The sequence below is a fragment of the Microcebus murinus genome, chromosome 15 (assembly GCF_040939455.1).
Source record: "Microcebus murinus isolate Inina chromosome 15, M.murinus_Inina_mat1.0, whole genome shotgun sequence".
NCBI classification, from domain to species: Eukaryota; Metazoa; Chordata; class Mammalia; order Primates; family Cheirogaleidae; genus Microcebus; species Microcebus murinus.
Window position 1 is genome coordinate 74964128 of NC_134118.1, and position 24082 is coordinate 74988209.

At 47.1% G+C, this 24082-nt stretch overlaps 1 protein-coding gene across 1 annotated transcript in view; it reads left to right on the plus strand.

Annotated features, from left to right (window-relative positions):
* Positions 1-24082, plus strand: part of SH3RF1 (SH3 domain containing ring finger 1) — a 157297-nt gene that overhangs the window by 119169 nt on the left and 14046 nt on the right. The window contains exons 5-10 of the mRNA XM_012770629.2: positions 706-1008; positions 5745-5855; positions 12983-13143; positions 14329-14499; positions 16886-17145; positions 17953-18314. Of these exons, the coding sequence (XP_012626083.1) occupies positions 706-1008; positions 5745-5855; positions 12983-13143; positions 14329-14499; positions 16886-17145; positions 17953-18314 (1368 nt within the window). The remainder of the gene's footprint in view (positions 1-705; positions 1009-5744; positions 5856-12982; positions 13144-14328; positions 14500-16885; positions 17146-17952; positions 18315-24082) is intronic.

A 24082-nucleotide genomic window follows, 5' to 3' on the forward strand; every position in this document is an offset into this window, starting at 1 on the left:
TCTGCTCTGCTCTGGGAGTTTTCAAAGAAACTGAGCTCTCATGCCAGCAGGACTTGAATTTCACGTCTTACCTTGTTATGGTTTAAAGTTTGAGCACATAGGAATATAACTGATGCGATGGTATGACAAAAACAGATTAAGAATGTCTATCGACTATTTTATGAGGTTCTCCAAAATACATAGAGAGGGGCAGGTGGTTAATTTACATGGAAATGCATGTGGCACGGTTTCATTCTTTGTCTTCTTGCTCATTTTTGCCAAACTCAAAAGTGGCCCCGTTGACGTTCAGTTGTACTCTGAGCAAATACCCAGCCGTTGTTGGGAACCAGGATTTTCAGGCAGACAAACACACCCTTTTGACTGCTCTTCTCTGAATTTCATCAGTGGACTAAAATCTTCATTGGAAACTGGCCAGAATTTACTGAAATTAGACATTCTGAACATCCTTATTAAATGTTTTCTTTTATCTTTTCAGTCTTGCATTGGAATTATTTATTCTTGGTTTAATACCCCCCTGTGAGATAGATACAGTGAATCCCCAGTGTGGAGAGAAAAGACATCTCACATGGCATAAACGGATATTGGCACAGGCAAACTTTAAAGTGGTAACTTTAAATTTTGGATAAAGTCATGTCGAACATAAACCTCAGTGATTCCCTGAGAATTGTCTGACTCTCCCGTGTCGGTTTGTCGTTGCTTTTGCAGTTTAACTCGGCTGCCAAGCAGCTGATAGAGTGGGACAAGCCTCCCGCGCCGGGCGTTGACGCCGGGGAGTGTCCCGCGGCCGCAGCCCAGAGCAACACTGCCCCGAAGCACTCCGACACCAAGAAGAACACCAAAAAGCGGCATTCCTTCACTTCGCTCACCATGGCCAACAAGTCCTCCCAGGCATCCCAGAACCGCCACTCCATGGAGATCAGCCCCCCTGTCCTCATCAGCTCCAGCAACCCCACGGCGGCCGCGCGCATCAGCGAGCTGTCCGGCCTGTCCTGCAGCGCCCCTTCCCAGGTAGGTCCTCACGCAGGACAGCAGAGCTCGGCCACGGAAGGGTCAGCTCGCAAACACCTGCGCTCGCTGCCTGCAAAATATCGCTCGTCTTGAACTTCTGAAGATAGTGGCTTTCCTGGGAAGCACAAAGTGTTCTTGGTTTTGTAGGTGGGAAAATGGAGCAGGGAAAGCTAACTCGTGTGTATCAGCCCGGGACTAACCACGCGGTCATTTTCAAAGGAACGATCAGGGTTTACAAGACCGGGTGAAACGGTACTTACCAGTTTCACCAAGCCCATCGCTCCGTCAAGGAGCTGTGATCCAGACTCACGGTGTTTGTAGCTGCTTGTGTGTGGGCAGCTGACACACACACAAGCTGATAGTTAGGCTTCCCGGTCAGAGTTACAGAGGAAGGAGGGGAAGAAACATTTAATTTAAATTAGAAATTGGCCTTGCGTTTTTTTTTTTAAGCTCACAAGTTCATCAGGACTTTGGACTGTCCTAAAATACAGCCACACATTATTGTTTTGTTGATAACAGCACAGGGGTGGCGTGGAACAGTCAGTCATTCTCTGGCTCACATTCATTGAGCGCCTTGCTAATAGACCCTTCTGGGCAGTGTGTAGCCAAGATGTGTGAGATACAGGACCTCTCTGTGTCAGGCTTTCATTCTGGACTAAAAACAAGCCTGATTGTGGCCTTGCCCAAGTCACAGGACTGCTGTCATTATCCACTTTGGTGACGGCTGTGTTTTCCTCACTCAGAGGTCAGCTTAGTCCAGAGCAGCCCGCTGCAAGAAGAAATGTCTTCCAAATTTCGTGTTTCATTTTTAAAATTCATTCAGATTTTACATTCTACTTCACTGTATAGCTGTGGGGTTTTTTTCTTTATAAAAATGAAGCTATTTCCCTTTCAAAGAGAAAAAAAGAGAGATACTGTCTTGGTCCTCAGGAAGTTTATGGTTTAAAAAGTGCCTGTTTTGGACCACAGAATAAAAATTTACTATATAGTTTTTGATACTCCTTGCCAACTTTATTAAAAATCATTTTTTTCTCAGCCTTTTTTATTGGACCCTGCTCCTCGAGATTCAGACTGCATGTTTCAAGTTACATGCATTCACCTTCAGGATGGCATCGTGGTCTTACGGTGCTGTTGTGGTGGTGGGGCCACAAAACTTTCCATCTTACTGAGGAAAATAGGACAGCCTCCCCCCTAGGACTGGAGCGTGAGTGTGAGGAAGGCCAGAGTCTTTGTTCGCTGATAATATTCCAATGGCAGACATACAGTAGGCACTCAATAAGTACTCGCTGAATAAATGAGTCACTTGAAAAATGGGTAGAAAGGGGAGCCGTGTTATTTTACACGTAACTGATCGTACTTGTGTGAGAAATAGATGTGGATTGTAGATCTGAGTCACAAGTACCACGTGAGGCTAATCCAGAAGGGTTAGAAGCCGCAGATTTTGCACACAGTGCTGGAGGAGGGAGCTACTGATACACACGGCCGTTCACTGACAGAAAAGGCAGTCGTCTTAACCGTGCACGTTTCATCTAGCGGCCTAGCAACATTCTGTGCGGCGATGTTTTCTTGAAACGAAAGACACGCTTCTGCTAAGAATAGTGACAATTTAGAATGGGAATGGCTTTAAAAGAACGAACAGCAATTTTTTGGCAGCAGAGAAAATTAAAAGAGAAAGGAGGATGAACCGAGGGCGTCCGTGTTTCGCAGGGAGCCGGGCGGCCAGGTGCGAGCACGGCTGCCACTGCCGTGCTGGGGCAGGGAAGGAGGCCCGTGGAAGGGGAGCTGTTTTTGTTTTGGTTCTAGTGGCTTAGGAAACAAGGCTCTCTCTGTGTTCCACTAGCGCGGTTTCCCCTTCAGCCGTCCCGCCCTCCTCCCACGTTCCAGTTCACTCTGTGTTCGGTGGCAGTGCTCTGCCTCGGGGAAGTTATTTCTAGAAGAGGATGGGAGGTGTTTGAAGTGCTGCCTGGTTCCCCAGCCTAGGCTTACAGGAAACACACTTGGCTGGGCACCGTGCACCGAGGGGAACTACAGTCACAGTAAAGCACTGGGCGTGTGCAGCACACGCGACGCGCATACACGCTCCTGGCCGTGGAGATCCATGTGTTTGGGGAATGGCTCCTAGGAGACTGTGTAAGACAGGGCAGGGCCCGCCTGTAGATTTGACGGGGGCCCAGCGCAGAACTGTCCCGGTGACCTGCCGCATTGCTGCCTTCCTTTCCTTATTACTCGTGCAGACCTTTACCCTCAATTATTTTTTCCCCATTTTTTTTTTCTCTTCCTATGTAGTTAGGATTAGGTTTGGTTGCATTTATTAGAGAATCAGAAGTAAGAGGCCTAAAGAAGGTAGTATTCATTTTTTTCTCGTCCCGGTGAAATCCAGCTGTAGGGAATCGGGTGCTGATAGGATGATGGTGCCACAAAGTTCTTAGGGACGTACGCACCTTCCAGCTCCCCTCTCTGCCGTATGGGGAGGTTCTCCAGCTCACGTTTCTAGAAATGTGGCAATTAGTGATCGCACTGTCACATCCAAATTCCAGGCGGCAGGTTGGGGAATGGACAGAAGAAGGGAGCACAGGGCTGGCTGTGATGGTCAGTGATTATCGAATGGTGGCTGAGCTCTCAAATACACACATGGGAAGATGAGTTCTAGCCTGTGTTCTCTAGGTGGGTCACCAGATCAGAGAGTCACGCATGGGTGCCTGTGATTGACATCCGTAAATGCACGTGATCGTTCAAGCAACCGGGACGTCTTGTCTGCTCCTCTGACCACACCTACAGTATTTTTTGGCCTCCGCCAGCTGGGGGAGTGATTCATAACGCTGAGTGCTTCTGCGGCGTCTCTGCATCACCTCGGGGAGGCAGGCAGGCCCACCTGCTCTCCCGTTTGCTCTCCAGCCCTGCGCCCTCTTCACGCAGCCTTTCTGGTAGAGGAGACTGAACTGACTTTTGTGGTTCCATGAGAAAAGGGTGAGCCCGACTGAAACTTAGGTTGTCCCCATCCAGGGTGTTTATCCTGACGTGCTTAGCTCCAGTCAGTTCCCTTCTGCTGCTTGTGCTTCTGCTTTCAGTTGTCTTTGGTGGTTTCATCTCTGCCTTTGCTTCAGTGGTGGGAACAGCCCATGCCAGGTGCTACTTGCCGGTTGTCCAGGCTCAGTTCTTCCCTCCTGTGTCGCCCGGGCTCAGTGCCTCCCTCCTGTGTCTCGATGGCGGCGACCGCGGGGAGCCTCTGGCCCAGCTGCTCGGGGGTCCAGAGACACATCGTTCCGACTCCCAGTCTGGGGCTTTTGGAGAAACGTCGGTCAATTATGAAATCTCGCTCAGGCATTTGTAGGGTCGGACCCAGGATGTCTGGCACGTTTTCTCTGCCCCAAAGTTTCCTTGAGAGTGATGTCCACTTCAAGGCAAGCTCCACTGCGTCTTGTTAGAAAGGCTTCCTCTTCCGTGTGGTGCCGACTTACGGCTGTGCTTGGAGTGTGTATACAGATGGAGATGCTGGATAATGCAGCTAAAGGCCAGAATGAGAATCCCCTGCGCTTCCCATTAGAAAGTAGATTGGAGATGGACTTTGGTTCACAGGAGAGGCAGAAGCTGAGGGTCGGGGAGAAACTCTGGGTAGTGGCAGCCCCTGGATCTACCAGGGTCCAAGTCTTAGGTCCAGCCAATACGCAGACACAGCCGTGCTGGGAAAGGCTGTGGACTCCACACCAACACGGAGGTATTTGTGAAAGTAAGTTATGCGCTGTGATGCTGATTACCTGGCCTTGGTGGGGCCTGTCCCAGGGAGACACTGAAAGCTTCCTTCAGGCTCTCTGGGAACCAGTCTCTGAGCTTTTCTTGTCCTGATCATCTTTTTCTTAAGTTATGGGAGTTGAGGTGACTGTATTTCCGATTAGAATTTTATTATTAAAAACCTGCATTTTTTTGGTGTGTCATCATTTCCGTGGGGATACAAGGCACTGGCCAACCACAGTGCATCCCTTCCCCGAAGGGGAAGAGCCATTTCTGCAGGAGCCCTGCTCACTCTGCAGCTCCCAGTAACAAACACACCACACCCTGCGGTCGGGCCCGCTTTGCAGCCTGAGCGAAATTGATCGAGCAGCTGAACACAGGCCATGAAATGGCCTGAATAACTTGATTTCTTTCAAGTAAATTAATCTTGGGCAGTGTCATGGAGAAGACACCTTTGAAAACAACTAATTTGGCTTGACATTGTTCCTGTAAAGGTTTGTGAGTAATTGGCTGCTGCAGGCATGTCCAGGCAGCTGCGTTTTAATCTCGCATCCCCACTGAAAGGTGGAAGTCCTGAAAAATGATCCCGACAACAGCCAAGCACCGTGAGACTTCCACGTAGATTTACCATACTGACAGACGGGTGAGTGTGTAGCCACAACCGGCCTCCACAGGATCTTCGGGGAAATGGTTAGGCCAGTGAGCACCGGGCTGACCGTCGAGAGGTCAGTTTGACTCGTGGCGCCGGAAAAAAGGAGACGCGTGTTATTGTGCAGCATCGTAGGGGCCAGTATGTATCGTATGACTCCCCTGCGTCTAGTAAAATTGCCTGGTACAAATCAGGTAACCAGTAAATTTGGGTGAAATAAACTGAAAGGGATTCAACTCTCAAATTAACAGAAACTTTAGGGTTTTATTTTTAATGTGACTCGCCTGCCCGAGGTTCAGCCAGTGTCATCTGTCCTATTAAATACAGTCTTCCTTTAATAACTTTTTTTTCTTGGCAGGTTCATATAAGTACCACCGGGTTAATTGTGACCCCACCCCCGAGCAGCCCGGTGACCACCGGCCCCTCGTTTACTTTCCCGTCAGACGCTCCCTACCAGGCTGCCCTTGGCGTGAGTATGGCTTCTCCCGGGTCTGTGTTTCTCTCTCAGGCGTTTGGTCACGTTCGTCTGGCACACTCCACCTCCTGACTCCTGCGTTTAGGTTGGCACTTGCTGAGGGAGGTGGATCTCACTCTTTCATCTGTTAGCTCTGTTAATTTTAGCAGACAATTAGCCCCTTGTCTGCAGCCTGCAGAGTTTCTGACAGTGGAGATCAGTAGCCTGAAGCTATTAGAAGAACTCTGAGAAATATATTTAATTTTCATTAAAGTTCAATCTGATTTTCTGAAGGCTTAACCTTTATTTCTTTTGAGTTTCTAGATCCTGCTTATTTCTCATAAAGACGCCTTTACAGAAATACTGAGAAAACGGGCCCTATAGGCCAATGGTTGGCTTTGAGTCACACAATGAATTGATACCAAATCTCTACATTGAGGTTTCATCCTTTGATTTCTTCTGTTGGTACAGCCTGTAGCTGTGGCTGCCTAGAGGTGCCCGCTGCTGTCTGGGAAGGCCCCCTTACATTATGTTAATTTTCCTTCTGAAAACATAATATCCCACAGGTAGAGTCTCAACACTAATTGCTTTAAAATATCAAAACAGGGGAAAATAATGCGGAGGATTAGGATAGCCCAGAGAGATATACAAAGAAGAGGCCCACTGTGGAAAGAAAATTAAAAGGGAAGAAACAAGCAAGTGCAAGTGGAGGTAGTAGAGACACACAGTATTGCGGTCACTGCTTCCTAAAATTGTAGGCAAGGAACTAGCAATTGTGAGACCTCACCCATCCAGCCCAATGCCTTATAGGTTGTATTTTCAGACTATTTGTTTCAGCACTGAGTTGAATGAAGACAGAAAAGGTCATTATTCAGGCCTCCCTTGGAGCACACCACCACCACCAAAAAGAATTACTAAATCAGATCGCCCCAGTCCCCGGACCACTGCGTCACCTGCCCACCCACGCCTGACCCTCCCAGAGAAGCGGCCTGTCCTGGTGAGAGGCAGCCACAGACCGGAGTCAGAAGCCCGGTTCAGCCACTTACATGTTGGGTGACCATGGAAAAGGCTCTCGGCCTCTGCACGCCTCAGCATCCCACCTGCAGAGTGAGATTTATGGTCTCCGTTCAGGGCTGGGACACAGGAAGGGATGACCATTGTGGATCTCACTGTGGGCCTTCTGTTGAGGGCAGTTGGGAGCTGGGCCTGGCAGGCGATGCCTTGGAGGACCGGGTTACTTTGTTATGGTTTTCCTGGCTCTCTGCACCCGGGATAGTGAGGCTTCTCGGCAGCTGGTTTGTTTTTAGGTTGTGGGTTTTATACACATTGTAAAGATTTTATTTCCCTCTGCTAGAATGCTCACAGCCGGATCTGTATCCCCTCCAGCAGGGACCTCACAGCGCAATTAGTCGAAATGTTGGCTCCATCCAGTTTTATCGGCCTCGTTTTCCACTGGCCTCTTTTTTCTTATTTCTTATTTATTTTGTCTTGATATATTTTATAAATAATTGAAAACTGTATTTGAAACAAGGTGGGATGTAAGTAAATGCAGAGTTATTACCTAGCTTAACTTAGATGTTTGAAAGCCTTTAGAGTTAAGCATGTTCTTGTATTTAAATGGAAGTTAATAATGTAGTTAGAGGTTAAAGTTGTTTTTTTTCAGATGTTTCCTGAATGATTGATTACAGTCTCCTTGATAATACAAGTGTTTGGTGAAGGAGAGGTTGCCTTGACTCATCTGGGGGAAAGATGAATTTCAGTTAACTCCTATTGAAATTTGATTTCCATGAGATTCTGTTCGCCCCAAGTATCTGACCCTGTCCTCTCGTCTCTAGGGGAGACTCTTCACTCTGCTTCCCACCCCTAGTTTACACACACCCAGTTTCTATTTCTGTTTCCAGACCACTACCTTACATAGAAAAATTCTACTTGATTTCATAAGGGGGGAAAAAGACCAACTTTTCTGATAATAGAAAAATTAATTATAGGCTGAGTACCCCAAATCTAAAAAATGAAATGCCCTAAAATCCAAAACTTTTTAAAGCACCAACATGACATTCAAATGACATGTTCATTGGAGCATTTCAGATTTTAGATTTTCAGATTTGAGATGCTCAACCAGTAATGCAAATTTGCCCAAATCTGAAAAAAGAAAAATACAAAATACTTCTGGTCCGAAGCATTTTGGATAAGGAATATTCAACCTGTGGTGGAAAAGATGTAAGACTGGCTGAATTTCAACCCTTATAGGCCGAAAATCTATAATATAGTAAATGGCCGGTTGCTTTTAGCCGAGGGCTCCCTGGAGGGCAGACCAATGGGACAGGTCTCAACAGGGCATGGATATTCGAACATTAACTTACATCTAGCCATTGTAGCATAGGGTTATATAAGAGAGCCTGCTTGTTAAGCAAGAGGAGGGTTTACTACCCAGTATGTCTACGGTGCCAATTCCATTTAATGAACACTAATTATAAACAGAGCTGTCTGTCATCCCAGGAGATGTCTAGAACTTAAAGTCCCTGATAGGTTGGCATAAATGTTTTGGATTTAATATGTTAGATTTAAGTGGGAAAATCTCAGCAGTATGTGCCCTCTGCTTCCTATGTTAATTGTGGCAAGTATTCTATTTAAAATTTGAAATGTTTCTTAAGACCCTGAGTACTATCACAGCAATAGTTGGCAGCTTAGAAAAGAAAGCAGGCTTTTCATGGTGTAGATTTATGGGTAATAAATGTCACCACTAGAATAGAAAATGATAATTATTTCTAGTGCTTTTTTTATGAATTGAGACTTTTTAATCTTTTATGCAGAATGAAGTTATGGGCATTTTGACCCATACATTTCACATGTAACAGTTAAAATTTTAAATATGTAACATTATGAGCAAAACTGATATTATATGTATCTAACTCAAGACCATGAATAGTCGTGAATTTTTTTTTTAGTCATTTTGTTGGGGAGGATGACAAAGATCTTAGTCTTGTATCTTCTGTACAATGGCAGAAGAACTTTTAAAACAAGTGATTAATAACTCCAGATCCTCTGCGTCAGCCCAGAGGTGTTTAGCTGCAAGATGTTATAAGGTAGAAGGTCAATAGAGGCTAAATACTACCCATGGCCAACTTATAAACAAATTGCATTCCAAAAATGTATAACTCTAATTTAAAAATATTATAGACACACACACACACACACTCGTGTGTGTTTATTTAAAGAAACAAAGTTTAATGATGTCAGGTCCTCAGAATAACCAGTATGTAGTGAGTCCACTGTTGCCCGGGGTGGAAGTGAAGCAGAATTTAATGCTGATAGCAGGTTCGGGGATGGGCTCTGGGAGTGGGGCCTGGGACCGCCTTGGTGGTTTGAGAGGTAGAAGTAGAGCCTTTGGAATTGGCAGGAGATCTGAAAATCAGAACATGGGTTAGGATATGGTCAAAACAGAAAAGGACTCAGGCCTCTGAGGAACTGAGCCTCTTGTTCCATATCATATTGTTCTAATGGGCGTGTAGAATCACGGAGTTCTCATTTGTGAAGCACTCCTTGAGGATCTGTCATCTTCTGGCTGCCACGCTAGGTGCCAGCGATACGGAGACAGTGACAGTCTGTGCCTTCCTGTTCTCAGGAGGGTTGACAGTAGCCTCCGTTTACCGAGCTGCTGTGTGTTTCTGGATGCGGAGAAAGGCAGCTACGGGAACTGCTTCTGAGTATTCACGTCCAGTCCCTCTCTCAGACTGGTAGGTGAGGCGTAGAGACTGCACAGAATGTGCACAGTTAGCTGGTAGAGGCACCTCTCTCCTCACGGAGCAAGTGTGGCAGGAGAAGTCTACAGTTTATGCACATAGGTGGTCGTGCTGCGGACGCTGCTGGCGCTGTGGACTGGGGAGGGCGTGCCCGCACAGCGGGTGGGGCATTTCCTCATCCCCAGTGTGCACCCACCTCAGTGCAGTACAGAGACCCTTTAGAGATGCTGACGTTCAGGGTTGAAAGTGAGTTGATTGGAAAGCAGATGTTTAGAAAGAAACGATGAGGGGCTGGGGAATGTTAAATGAAATCTGCCCAAGAGACCCACAAACACTCAGTCCATCCTGCCCGTCGCTTTTCTGCCCTGGGAGGTGGACACGTCAGGACAGTTGGGAAGGAAGCAAACCCTTTATTGTCGGTTGGACCTGTGCCCAAAACTCCAGTGCAGAGCACTTCGCTGGCACGCTGGCCGGTAGCCCTTGGCCCCGGCTTGAGGAGCGCTGGATCATTTCCCTGCTCTTAGACAAATCCAGATCTAACCACTCCCCTGGGCTGGTCGCACGAAAGGGCAAGAGGAGGAGAGAGTTGCCAGAAAGGAGGGGTTTCGTACCCGTGTACTTGAACTTTTCACTTGGTGTCCACTGGCCAGCGCAGCGTGTCAGTGTCCTGAAATGCTGCCGCCCAGAGAGACGGCGCTTCCATCCTGCAAGCTCGCTCTTGCGAAGGAGGGCAGTCAGGACTGCCTGGAGGGGCTGAGTCGGGGTTGGAGCCTGTGTTTTTCTGACCCCAAAGCCCATGCTGCCTCCACAGCACAGCACTGCCTCAACTTCTAGGATCAGCGGGTCAGGAGAACAAAACCTGGACATGGTGAAGTGTGACCATTTCCCTTTAGCAGGCCATTTCTAAGTTCCAGTTTTATTGAACAAAATATTGTCAACAGAATGTGGCACTAGCAGGTCCATAGATGTTTTTTGCTAGTAGAGAGTGCGTCTTGGCCTCTGGTGCCCAGGCCGGCCCAGACTAGGCAGTAACAGGCAGGTGTCCAGGCCACCTCGGGGTGAACGAAAGGCCGTGTGGTTTGCTCTGCAGAAATTTCAGGTCTTGCAGGGTAGCAAACTGCCTGAAGCACAATATCCAGTGGCTCACCTTTTGAACTTCCACATCACCAGATTATTTGTGTTGAGGTTGTTTATAAAGCAACCACAGAACTTCCCACTCTGCCACAGCCCTGGACTCACCAGGGCCCTGTCATTTTACCAGCCCCGCAGGACCATGCAAATCTAGGAATCTGAGTTTATCAACCCTGCAGGACCAAGCAACATCTAGGAATCCGAGTTTAATCAGACTTTGTCTCTTGATCTTCATCTGTGTGCGCATACACACGCTAATACACGTGCAAACATGTGCATGTTTACCCAGCATTGGGGAAAAAAAAATCTGCCCAGTTTTATTTAGACTATCTATGTTTCAACGTCAAAAAGAGAGAGAACTACTTTCTCTCAGGCCCAGGATCTCTCGGGATCTTTCAGAGTATCCTCTTTGATGCAGTATCTCCAGAGCGTCTCACTCCGCAAGTGATGTGCATGAAACATTGGCTCCGTGTATTTTGTAATGATGAGTGATCTTTCTCTAGATGTTATTAACAAAACACGAAATGTGTCTTTATCAGGTCCATATTTTCTGCCTTTTTCTCCTTGGGGCCAATTTTTACAGCTTCTGTCTTAACGAAATTAGGCTATAATGGAGAATTTTAATTTCCTTACTGAGCTTGTGCCATTTGTCTTTTGCCTTCCCGCAGCCACGCTGTTTTGAGGCTGGGCTTAGAACGATTTAAATGGAAATCACTTAAGTGGTAATTTTACAGTCTCTCCGTGTACTACTTCATGTACAGTGTAGACTTGTTATCTCACCCGTCAGGCCGCGGCTGCATCATTGTCCGTGAGCCGCCAGGTCACATTTGCTGAGTGTTGTGCTGGGATTATCTTCATCTCTGCTTTGTCACTGGAAGGAGGCCTGACGGAGTGAATGCTTGCCCTTCTGTGTTCAAGGGTTTAGGGGCTCTAAGCCCCCGTATGTGCAGATTCCAGAGCTATAACAAACCTCGATGCTGCCATGCTTTGTAAGGACAGTGTGAGTAATGTCTTCATGACATTCCAACTCTGAACTGACCTCTTCCTTGTCCAGGTTAGCACTCTGTAAGCAGCTCGGCACCTCATTCATTTCTGCAACAACTTCAGCTGCAGTGTGGGGAAAAATCCTTACTGAAAGTCACTTAAGCAAAAAAATTAAATATAATATGTGAAACAGTTGCAACATATGTCTAGAAGTTTGAAATTTTTTTCTGCTCAGTTTACTGTATTTCTGGAGCTATGTATATTAACAGATGAAGGAAATGTTGATGAGATTCAAATTGTTATTACAGAAAATAGAAATAAAATGGCTATGATGAGTTATGTTTTGAAATCATTGGATTTTTTTGTTAATATGCTGTGTGTAGAAGCCATTTATATACTTTCCTAGGTGCATTCTTTAGTCTCCTTATTTCTCCTTTGAGTTTGTTTTTACATCTAGTGGTTCAAAGAGTTGGGGAGGGCGAGGTGGGGAATCAGGCAGTCTTTGTGTGCCTGTTTTCCCAGGAGTTTCGGTATACAGACCCTGAAGAATTATCTGGGGTTTATAGATCAGAAGGTAACAATTGCTCCATTGATTTTCAAAAGGCATGGAATCCTGTAGGCAGAACACCATTAGGCTGTGCCCATAAAGGAACCAGCAGCTTTTCACTGGTATACTTGTTAAAGATTACCAGCCTTGATAGTACCAAATTTCAAAAGCTGGCGAAGTTAAGAAAAGAATAAGCTAAAAGTATCAACAATAGCCCAGTGACTGTGGCTTGCCATTGTTTGGGCGTTTTGGAGACCAGCATCAAAGCCAAATTTTCTTCAGAAGGGATGATTTGAGATACAGTACAGCTAGATTGTTTTGAGTCGTGTTTAGGTTTCAGGTCACAGAAACAATCACAGATTAATTCCTAGCAAGCAGCGAGGCATTACAGCTGCCCCCTCAAAAGGCGTTTGGGATTCTTGTCCACGTCCGTACTTAAAAAGTACCATTAATCTTAAAGTTACATGCAATCGTTTCGTTTTTTCTTTGCCCCTTCCCAACGGTGATTACTTACCTGTTTGCTGAAAAGGTTGCTGTGGCTTTAAGATCTCAAGGGAGAAGAAGAGGTGAATTTGTAAAGGGGGACTTTCATACAAGGTAGCCTGCTGATTCTCTGTGTGGATTCCAGAAAAGGCTTGCTCCGTGGATTTCTGATTCCATTTCCCCCCCACCTTCCATCGAAGATGTAAATTGGTGTTTTGTTCCCTTTTTCCCCCTCTTTATTTTTTCTGTATCAGACTCTGAATCCTCCTCTTCCCCCACCGCCTCTCCTGGCTGCCACTGTCCTCACCTCCACCCCACCAGGCGCCGCTGCTGCTGCTGCTGGAATGGGACCGCGGCCCGGGGCAGGATCCGCTGACCAGATTGCACATTTACGGCCTCAGACCCGCCCCAGCGTGTAAGTGAGGGTGTCATTTATTACTGCTTCAGTCTTCGTTTCAAACTGAGTCTGAACAGCAGACGTAGAGAAAGACTTTTCTGATACGAGCTGGTGACGGGCTTAAGACTCACCAAGTGGTTTGTGTTCTTCAAGCTTCTGCCTGGTTGTGCATATAATTAGGAAACAGCTGACACCAAATGGGCCCAACCCCTGAGCTTGCCCGCTCGCACCCCGCTGAGTGAAGGCCTTCCATAGTTTAGGGAAGCACAGTGTTTGCCGCTGTATGATAGTGTATGTTGACGGAACTGCGCTTGTAGTGCAACTCCTGTTCGAGGTTTTTATCTTCATTGTCGTTTCCTGAGTTAGGATAGTAATGAACAGAGAGGCATTCCACACAAATCAGGTCTAGATCTAATTGGCAGGTGAATGTGAAAAGCTGTAAGTCCCCAGCAGTAAGTATCCAGAAAAGTCTAATTATCCTGTTGAGAGTTTATTGATGGCAGAATACGACTTGATTCTTGTGGACCCTGCATTGCATGAGTTTATACACGGCACTGGTGAGAACTGTGGGTTAGTGCTGCCTGCCTGGTTTCCATGTGTTCATGGGTACAATCACCTTGCGTTGTGGAGTTTTTATGTACCCTCTGTGATCTAGACCTTCTTTTCCTTTGACTTCTTCAAATTCGCTCTAATTCCTTGCTCTAACTCCTTGCTGAGCATACAGAAGCAGGTGCAGCGCAAGCCTCTAGGTGCAGCTTGCGTGTGGAAGGCAGCATGTGGTGCCTCCCGGTGGGGTTTCCTACCATATGTGCTCACTGGGGCTATTTCCCAAGTCCAACAAGTGCCATGCGAAGAGCTTAATTGTCCCGGTAGGTACATACTCCCTAGCAGCAAGTCAGGCACTCCTGGAAGCTGCATCCATTCTCCCACGCTGCCGGATACCATTTGGTGGGGACAGTCACTTCCACACCGGGAGGAGTGGAGTCAGCAGTTACTAATCAGGAAGGCCTTTTCTTGAATTTAAAATGTAGACAACAAAACCTCTTCCAGGGCAATCGCCAGTGCTGCCTACAGGTTACAGGATTATACTCTCTGTTTGCTTTCGTACAAAATGTTCCAAGACTTTGTACCAGGGAAGAGTTCTGAGCATCTTGGGGTTTATCTGTTTCTCAGCCTGAAATCAAATATCCTTCTCTGTTCTAGGTTTGTTGCTATATATCCGTACACTCCCCGGAAAGAGGATGAACTAGAGCTGAGGAAAGGGGAGATGTTCTTGGTGTTTGAGCGCTGCCAGGACGGCTGGTTCAAAGGAACATCAATGCACACCAGCAAGATAGGGGTTTTCCCTGGCAATTACGTGGCACCAGTCACAAGGTACGGCTAAGAACAGATGGTTTCCTAAGTTCTAAGCAGAAAGCTTTGTTCTTTCCCATGGTTTTCAGCCTGTGCAGATCCCTTCTCACATTATAATTGCCTGTTAGGTAGCCAGAGTTTTTAAAATCCCTACATCTATCTGCTAAAATCCCTTCTAACTCTGAAATTCTTAGCTTACTGTTCACATGGATATATGTGATGTTATAGATTTCTACCAATACACATACTGGGTTTTAAGTTATTTGCTTTAATTTATCTGTAAGAAGACTCAACTATACCATTTTCAATATTTTTCTACTAGAAAATAAAAAGCATGGTATTTAATATAAACAAAACAAATTAACACTCACATATTTAAATAATGCTTACTGTCCGCCAGGCAGGCAGATCTCTAAACTGCATTATGCTGATTACCTTTAATTCCTTAAGCCATTCATTGATGCAGCTGCTGCCGTAATCCCCATTTAATAGATGAGGAAATTGAGGCACACAGGGATGAAATAACTTGTCTGAGATCACACAGTGAGGAAGTGCTCAATCTCCAGGTGGTCTAGATCTATATTTATTCCATTAATTCGGTGATTACTCTGAATTCTGGCAAGTAATTCTATAATAGGTCAAAAATAAAAACTTTTAAAGATAGCATAGATCCTTCTCCACTGAGGGTGGTTTTCCTCACCCAGGGCAGTCTCTGGACGTGTTGGTGACTATCACTCTGGAGGTGGGGGTGCTGCTGGCGTCTGTGGGTAGGAGCCAGGGGTGCTACGGCACCTCCTGTAATACAAAGGGCAGCTGCCCACAAAAAAGAAGAATCTGGCCCAAAATGTCACCAAAGTTGAGAGATCCTGTTATAGGATGATTGGAGCTCTAGATATGTAAGATTTTCTTCATTTTATTTGAGGATACCTGGTCACTAAGGGAAGTAGCTTTGGAAACATAGTGACATGACCTGTAATGAACTCAGCACTGAGGGAGCCCTGGCTTTTGACCACTGACCGTTAATAAATGGTCCAGGTTTAACTGTTAAATCATTCCTCAAACCCCCTGATTTTAAACAAACAGCTTAATGAACTGACATGTTTGTCAGCTGTTGACCTTGATTTATAGGTTGGCCAGCAGCCTAATCAAATGAGAATCACTATTGTTGCAGATGGTGACAGAATGCTAGCTTTCATTTGACTTGCAAATTTTTAATCAATATAAACCTTCTTTTCTGCATACGTTAAAATCAGTATTCAGGATCTAGCCCATCCCGAAACACAGCAGATAGACCTCCTCAGTGCAAAATAATAATAATAATAATACATAAGGGAAGTATAACAAACAACAGCAACAAAAAATGAATATAATAGAGGAAAACATTTTTATAAGACTCAAAAACAAATTATTGAAAGTCTGTTCTTGTTTAACTCTGGAGCCATGCTTGTTTTCAGTAAACTCTGTTATTATGCACATGGTAAATGCTAAGGATGTTCCAGTTAATGAGGTATTTGACTTAGCAGGAAGTTATTGTATACAGAATTGTTATCATAGAGTGAAGTCAGAATATAAAAAAATACATTCTACCACACCGTGTTGAACCTAATTTAATTAAATTCAACCAGTAAGTAGCTGTTGAGGGCTGGCTCTACCCCTGTGAGTCGCAGATACGGGATGAATAGGGAAGAACCATTTCACACTGGCCCTGCCTTCACGGAGTGTTTACTGAGTCAGCAGTGTTTAATAAGGAATTTATTAAAAAGTAATACACCACATTTTATGATCAAGAGCCAAAAACAACTGTGATAGAAACAGAACAAAGGACAGAATCCACATGAAACAGTATAATCACACGGTCTTAAACCTGAACCTTAGGCAGAACTTCTTAAATAACGGGATTTGTGCTAGATCTTGAAACATAAAGGAAATTGAGGTAGGTCAGTAAAAACCAGAAAGGACATTCCAATAGCGTGTTTGTGTGCGAGTGTGCACATGCCTAGGAGCCATGTGCTAGGGGCTGGAGGCAGGTAGGAGGACTGTGGGAAATAGCAGCAAAGCCATGAAAGTGTGAGTATCATGAGGGGCACCGCTGGCTCGTTCTGTAGGCGAAGCAGGGGAACTCAGGGCCTGGAGAGCCGATGGGGATGGTTGGCCTTGATGTGGACGGTGACCTTGAGCAGAGCACAATATGTAGTTCCTGGTGACTCAGAAGGCATCTCAAGGCCTTTCTCTGCCTCGGGCCATCACTACTTTGGATTCTCTATTCTTGAGCTTTGTGAAAAATAATTCCATTCATTTTTTTTAAAATGTTCTGTCTTTAAAGCTCTGAGTCGTTTTTCTTGCGTTAACTGTTCTGTCTCCCACGTTGCTGAGGGATGGGGCTCCCCGTCTGCTTCTGTCTTGGCAGGGCGGTGACAAGCGCTTCCCAAGTGAAAGTCCCTATGTCCACGGCTGGCCAGTCGGGCCGGGGGGTGACCATGGTCAGTCCCTCTGCTTCAGGGGGGCCTGCCCAGAAGCTCCAGGGGAACGGCGTGGCCGGGAGTCCCAGCGTGGTCCCCACCGCTGTGGTGTCAGCCGCACACATCCATACGAGCCCGCCGGCCAAGGTCTTGTTGCACATGGCCGGGCAGATGACCGTCAGCCAGGCCCGCAGCGCGGTGAGGACAGGTACGGAGGGACCGGTGGGGGGGGGACCCGCTGGGGAGAGAGGTTACCGACCTGACGGCAGATCGTTTGTGACAGATGCTGAGGAAAGTAGATGTGATGGTAAAATAACGAGTGACGGTGGGACATAGAAACAGGCACAGCCTAGTCGGTGGCACTTGATATCTGTTATTTGGGCTAAGCCTGCCCTGCACGTTAATTCAAGCTTGATCTGTAGATCTCACGACTGAGAGAGATTGGGCTGATACCACGCATGTCCATATACTGGAAAGTGACTTCTGTGGTCACTGTCACTGCTGCTAGCTGTGTGACCATGGCGTGACACTCTGCTAACCAGCGACGGATTATTTCCGATGAGCTTAATTAATCATGTCTGCTTTAGACCCAGTGGGCTCTCAAACAGCTTTCTTAGTTTCTAAAGGCTTGTGAGTTCTACCAGGAAAACCAAAAAAGGGGGAGACATAGTTAATAAGAAAAGGGAATGAATGAAAAGGGAAAGGACAGGAGGGTGACACTGATGCCATCCAGCACCATCACGAAGTGGCTCAGCGTCTCCCACCAGAGGCCCCTGAGGTAGAGCGGAGCTTCCAGGCACTCCTGAGACTTGAGGATTGACCCGGCAGAAAAATGGTTCTAGGAACCCAGCAAGGACTGAGTGGACTTTTAGACGGCCACATGTCCGTTCTTCATTGCGCTAAATGCTGTGGCAGCCTTTGACTGGGGTATGATGCGGTGAGGTGACTCGGGCTTCGGTGAGTAGCATTTATTAGAAAGTTGAGTCTTGCCGTGTTCCCTCCTGTCGTCCGCCAGTGGCCGCACACAGCCAGGAGCGCCCCACGGCAGCAGTGACGCCCATCCAGGTGCAGAACGCCGCCTGCCTCGGCCCTGCGGCCGCGGGGTTGCCCCACCACCCGCTGGCCTCTGCCCAGCCCCCACCGCCTGCAGCAGGCTCTGCCCCCCACGCTGCCACTGTCGGGGCCAGTCGAGCCGGCGCCCCCCTGGCCTGCATGGCGGCCGCCTCTCTGACCTCCTCGAGCATCGCTGCCGGCGCCCTGGAGAACGAGCCGGGCGGCCGGACGGCGACCATCCTGCCCGGACTTCCCACGTCTCCTGACAGCGCCTCCTCGGCTTGCGGGAGCAGTTCGGCGTCCAGACCCGACAAGGACAGCAAAGTAAGATGAGTTCCTGCCTCCCTGCCCTCCCAGCCGTGGCAGGGCTCCTTGTCCGGGTCCTCCAGGTGCTCCCCGCCTGTGCGTCACTGCCGGGCGTGAGGGGCAGGGGGGAAGCGTGGCCACCACCCTGTCCCCTGCCTGCATCTGTGTTCCTCTGTGTTCAAGCACCCCGGTCACCAGGCCTGGGTGGACGTCAGGGCAGGCAGAGGAGGAGGCGCCACTGCTCCTCGCGCAGCTTGCGGTCACACGGAGCGCTTTCCTTCCCCTCTGGTTGCTCGTTCCTGCGCCACTTCGCTGTCGGCGGTTCTTCTGCTCAGTCAGTCTTGCTGGTCCACCGTTGGGGGGGGGGGGCAACACAACTTTGATAAATGAAGAGGTCGAGACTTAATTATGAGTGTTATTTGTGGATTTGTTTTATTTACAGTACCTCTGACCATAATCAGCGTGGTTCCTTGAGAGATAAGACTTGAAATTTAGGGAAAAGTTATTTTCTAATTCCATAGATTTTTTTTGAAAATCTCTCATTTGGGGCTAAATTTTAAAGAAAATATAAATGGAAAAGCTATGTTTGAAAGACTAACCTGTGTTCCAGGTGGAGACAGATGGTTGGAGGCAAGAGAAATTAATAGTGATTAAATGTAAGCAGAAAGAGAAGAGGTGATAGATAATAGGCCTGGGTGATTTTATTGTAATCATGACTTTTTCCCCAGTGTTTCACGCATTTTCCCTAAAGCTCTAGACCAGAACTGGGAAGTTTTAGAGTAATTGTAAGCTCTTAGCCACCTGGTTCAGTGGTAATGTGTGTTGCTCTATTTAAATGGTTAGGCAAGCCTGTAAACAGGGGTTTATAAGGAAATAAACTTTACAGCCTACCGAAAAGTTAATATTTAATTGTTGGGTTAACATGAGACTTTTTTTTTTTTTTTTTTTTTTTGAGACAGAGTCTCACTTTGTTGTCCAGGCTAGAGTGAGTGCTGTGGCGTCAGCCTAGCTCACAGCAACCTCAAACTCCTGGGCTCGAGTGATCCTTCTGCCTCAGCCTCCCGAGTAGCTGGGACTACAGGCATGTGCCACTATGCCCGGCTAATTTTTTATATATATATATATATCAGTTGGCCAATTAATTTCTTTCTGTTTATAGTAGAGACGGGGTCTCGCTCTTGCTCAGGCTGGTTTTGAACTCCTGACCTTGAGCAATCCGCCCGCCTCGGCCTCCCAAGAGCTAGGATTACAGGCGTGAGCCACAGCGCCCGGCCTAACATGAGACTTTTTTTTTTGAGACAGAGTCTCACTCTGTTGCCTGGGCTAGAGTGGCGTGGCGTCAGCCTAGCTCACAGCAACCTCAAACTCCTGGGCTCAAGCAATCCTCCTGCCTCAGCCTCCCGAGTAGCTGGAACTACAGGCATGTGCCATCATGCCCGGCTAATTTTTTCTATATGGTTTTAGTTGGCCAGTCAATTTCTTTCTATTTTAGTAGAGACGGGGTCTTGCTCTTGCTCAGGCTGGTTTCGAACTAGTGACCTTGATCGATCCGCCCGCCTCAGCTTCCCAGAGTGCTAGGGTTACAGGCATGAGCCACCACGACCAGCCAATGTGAGACTTTTTGAAAAAGATTGATATCTTTTCAGTGTTTATAGTTAACTACGTTGAACTTATACTGAAGCTGACATGTCCCACTTTATTAATATCTTCTAAGGAATTATTGTTACAGTTTAGATTTTAAGGCTTGGGGACAATGAGTCTCAGAGCCCTTTTCGCTGGTGAGAACAGGGGCTCTCGGCACCAGCCCTCCCGTGTGGAATCCACTGAGTCTCCGAGGCTGGAAAGGCCCCTGTGGGAGGCAGGATGTTGGCTCCCCAAGACGCCCGCCTCCCAATCCCTGGAAACCTCACATATGTTTCCTTACCTGGCAAGGGGACCTTGGAGATGTGATTGAATTAAGAGCCCAAGACAAGGGGGTTGTTCTGGATTCTCTGGGTAGGCCCATTGCAGTTGCAAAGAGCTTCATCAAAGGCAAGAGGGTGGGCCAGGGAGGGGCCTGCTGGGGCAGCAGGGGGGAACAATGGGGGAGAGGGGCTGCGAGCCAACCAGTGCAGGAATCTGGAAACAGATTCTCCCTAGCGGCCTCCAGGAGGAAGGTGACTCTGCCAACGCCTTGCTGCTGGGACCCACTTCTGACCACAGAGTTTGTTATAGTACCAACTAATACGGGCCCTTGCATGTCGTCCTGTTGAGTACCCACCCGACCATGGCCCCAGCCTCTGCTTGGCACTCTGACCTCGCAAGTGCCCCGCCCTAGAGCCCTCCCCCCAGATGCCCAAACAGCTGCCTCTCAGCTCAGCCTTCCAGCCTTGTTCTCTGTTTTGATGGGCCACGTAGAAAGCGTTGATCTCCTTTCTGGGTGATGCCATGAGGTATTTGCTGGGTTGTCACCTTGTGTCGTCTTTGTTCTAAGGTTATTTGTGTGTGTGTGTGTGTGTTTAAACAGACTCTTGCTTTGTTGCCCAGGCTAGAGTGCTGTGGCATCAGCCTAGCTCACAGCAACCTCGAACTCCTGGAATCAAGCCATCCTCCTGCCTCAGCCTCCCGAGTAGCTGGGACCACAGGCATGCGCCACCATGCCTGGCTGATTTTTTCCTATCCAGCTAATTTTTCTATTTTTAGTAGAGATGGAGTCTCAATCTTGCTCAGTCTGGTCTTGAACCCCTGAGCTCAAGTGATCCTCCTGCCTTGGCCTCCCAGAGTGCAAGCCTATATTCTTGAAGTTTTTTTCACCTGTTCTTCATGTCACAGACTTCAAATTTTCCCTTCTTAAATCCACTACCTCATTTAATGTCCAAGTCCACTAAAGAGATTTGTTCTGGTTGATATAAATTCCGTAATTCCATGATGATTTTCACGTCAAGCATCTTGAATGCTCACGACTTGAGTGTTATTTAGCCTTCATTTCTGCATTGCACCTGCACAGATATCACAGGAGAACTTGCCAGGTGCCACCTAGAGACCCACGTGTCCTTTATGTCCTCCCATCCACACAGTGCTGTTACTGACCGTCAGCAGGCGTCTCTTGGGAGAGCCCCTCCTCGGTCTCACGGCCTTCTCCTGAGTGCTCCCACACCTTTCCTTTAGTACTTTCTAGGATTTCCGGGATGCTCTGCAGAGTGCTTCATTGGCATCTTTTTGAACACTGGGACTACACGTGCCCTCCTTTGCCCGTGGAGTTGACCCAGATCCCAGGTTTGCCAGGATCTCTCCAGACGATTGGCTGCATGTCGGCTGTTAATTTTCTCCGTGCACTGGGGTGAATTCACCCTGCTGAGAGTAGTCCTTTCATCTTGCAATCCCAATCTCTTCACCCCATATCCAGTCTGAAGACTGTCCCTCCCTTTCTTCTTGCCATCTGAGAACCACCATCCTTCACAGCGGGTCTGCGTCTTTCTTGTTTCAAACATAACTTTAGAACAGCTCTTAAAAAAAAAATTTTTTTTTTGTCTTTAGCATTTTTGCAAGTTTAAGCTCATTCTGATCTTTAGCTTTCTTGGATTGCTGTGGGCCACGGTATTTTCTTTGTTAGAGACCCTTCTCTTGATCTTTTTGTACACGTTCTTTAAAAATCTGAGCCATTAGGCTGCCCCCCGGGGGATCGCATCAGTACCTTTAGATGGCTCCACGTTTTTTTCATCTGCAGGGAAAATTTGCAATTGTATGGTTAGAATTTCACTTTTGAGAGCCCTCCCATTCCTCTTGAAGCATCTTCCCTTTTGAGTTTCAGGTCATGCATATATCTTCTTTGAACATTTAAAATCAGCTCTTTTTAAACTTCAGAGTTCAAACCCGACTATCGCCAGCTTCTCTTTCGGTTCTTCCTTCCACGTTCTCGATCATTTCCGCTTCACCAGCCGAATGTCTCCACCCCCTGTCGAGCTCTGCCTTTCCCCCTGGTTGATCAGCATGAGATCCAAAGTTGCAGTCTGCTCAACTTTCCCTGAGATGAAACCATCAGCAAGTCGAGGTAAAATGCATCACAGAGTCTAAGTTTAGTTGAGAGTCCCAGCAAATATCTTGATATTTGACAGTGCCCCCGTTATTTCTGCCTTCCCTCGTCATTTTGTGACCATCACCTATGTGGTCAAACCCACCAGCAGCACCTGGCGTGTCCCCCAGGTGACGGTGTGTCGGCTGCCCCTCCTTTTTCCTGTCCCCAGACGCTCTGCCGCGGACCACTACTGGTGTCCCACACAGGTGTTTAGCCTTTCTGTGTGCGCGGCGGGCTGTCGCAGCTTCTTAACTGGGCTCCTCCTTTGGAGTGACGTTTTATTTGGAAGTCCTATCTCACAAAATCTTGAGGATCTCCAGAAGCTGTGTTTCTGTCCCTGAGTCACCATCTGTAGCGAGCTTTGGTGTCTGAGCCCTGTGGTTCGATGAATCGGCATCTGAAACTCCCTGTTTCATCTCAGCTGTTACTTGTTTGAAATCCTGGGCCTTTCTGCCGCCACTCCTCTCCTTCCTGTGAGGCCTGGTGTGTACACGGCCATCGGTTTAGCAGCTTCATCTGGGCGTTTTTCTAACTTCATACTCAGTTCAAAGGCTTCATTGTGTGATCTGCTCGTTCCTAGGCAATGTGTTTGCCCATCTTGGTGAGATATTTAGTATGCGTATATATATATATATATTTTTTATGTGTTTTTTTTAGAAAAAATTTTTAGATTATACATATTTAGTTAGAAGTTAGAGAAAATCCAGATGTCCAAACAGAAGGCCTAAATATGATCTGAGATTTCAAAGCAAACCACTAATATTACAGTGTATATGTTTTTTCCCCTATATACCAAAATAGAACATGTTATTTTGGTGTATTGAGTTTTCATTCAGGGAAAAAAAATCATTTTGTTCAGCACAGTTGTGTAGTTGTTCCCATATTCTCTGTTTTCACCCTCACCTCAGAAAAAGAGGAGAAGCAGCCTCTGGTCCTCCCGACCCCAAATGCTTCCCTTCCCCACCCCCGACTCACCGCCTCAAGAGACGCTCTGCAGGTCTGTCCCGCCCTGTCCTGCACTTCCACGCCACCAGCGGGAGGGGCCTGGCGTGGTCTGCCGTGACCTGGGCGTGCCTCAAAGACAGTGTCCTGCAGGTGGGCCACAAAAGGTCCCTCCAACTCCCCACCCCCAAATCGCCAACAACTCTTTCCCCTAAGAAGCCAACCATAGGTTTTATTCAATTAGTCAGCTATTTGAGGACCTTTCCTATTATTCTTGATTTTCTTAAGCAGCGGGTCCTATCTAGTTTTTAAATATTCATTCTCTTCTATTCTGAACACTTTTCCTAAATACCGATCTTTTTCTTTGCTCAAATGATTTTCCTTCCTCCCAGTTCTTACTTTGTTATTGTAAACAAGATTGTGTGTTTTGCCATGTAACGTGTTAACTGCCATGTGAGTTGTATTCAACTCAGCGCTAGTTTTGGGTGCGGAGCCTCGAGAGGCACATGGAACTCACACGCCTCTTCACCTTGGGGGCTGCGTGCTGCGCAGGCAGCTCACGCCGCCGCGCTGTAGCACGCATGTTACGTGACGGGCGGCCCCCTGGGCAAAAGCCTGCTGTTAGTTCGTGAAAATTTTACTTGTTGACGTTCTTACGATTACAGTTCATATCGACAGTTTAATTGCATACAACTCATGCACAGAAAACAATAAAAAATAACATTTTTCATGAAGTTAGAATCATTTTGTTTTCAAAGTTTTTATTTTATTTTCGTAATAAAACACCGTG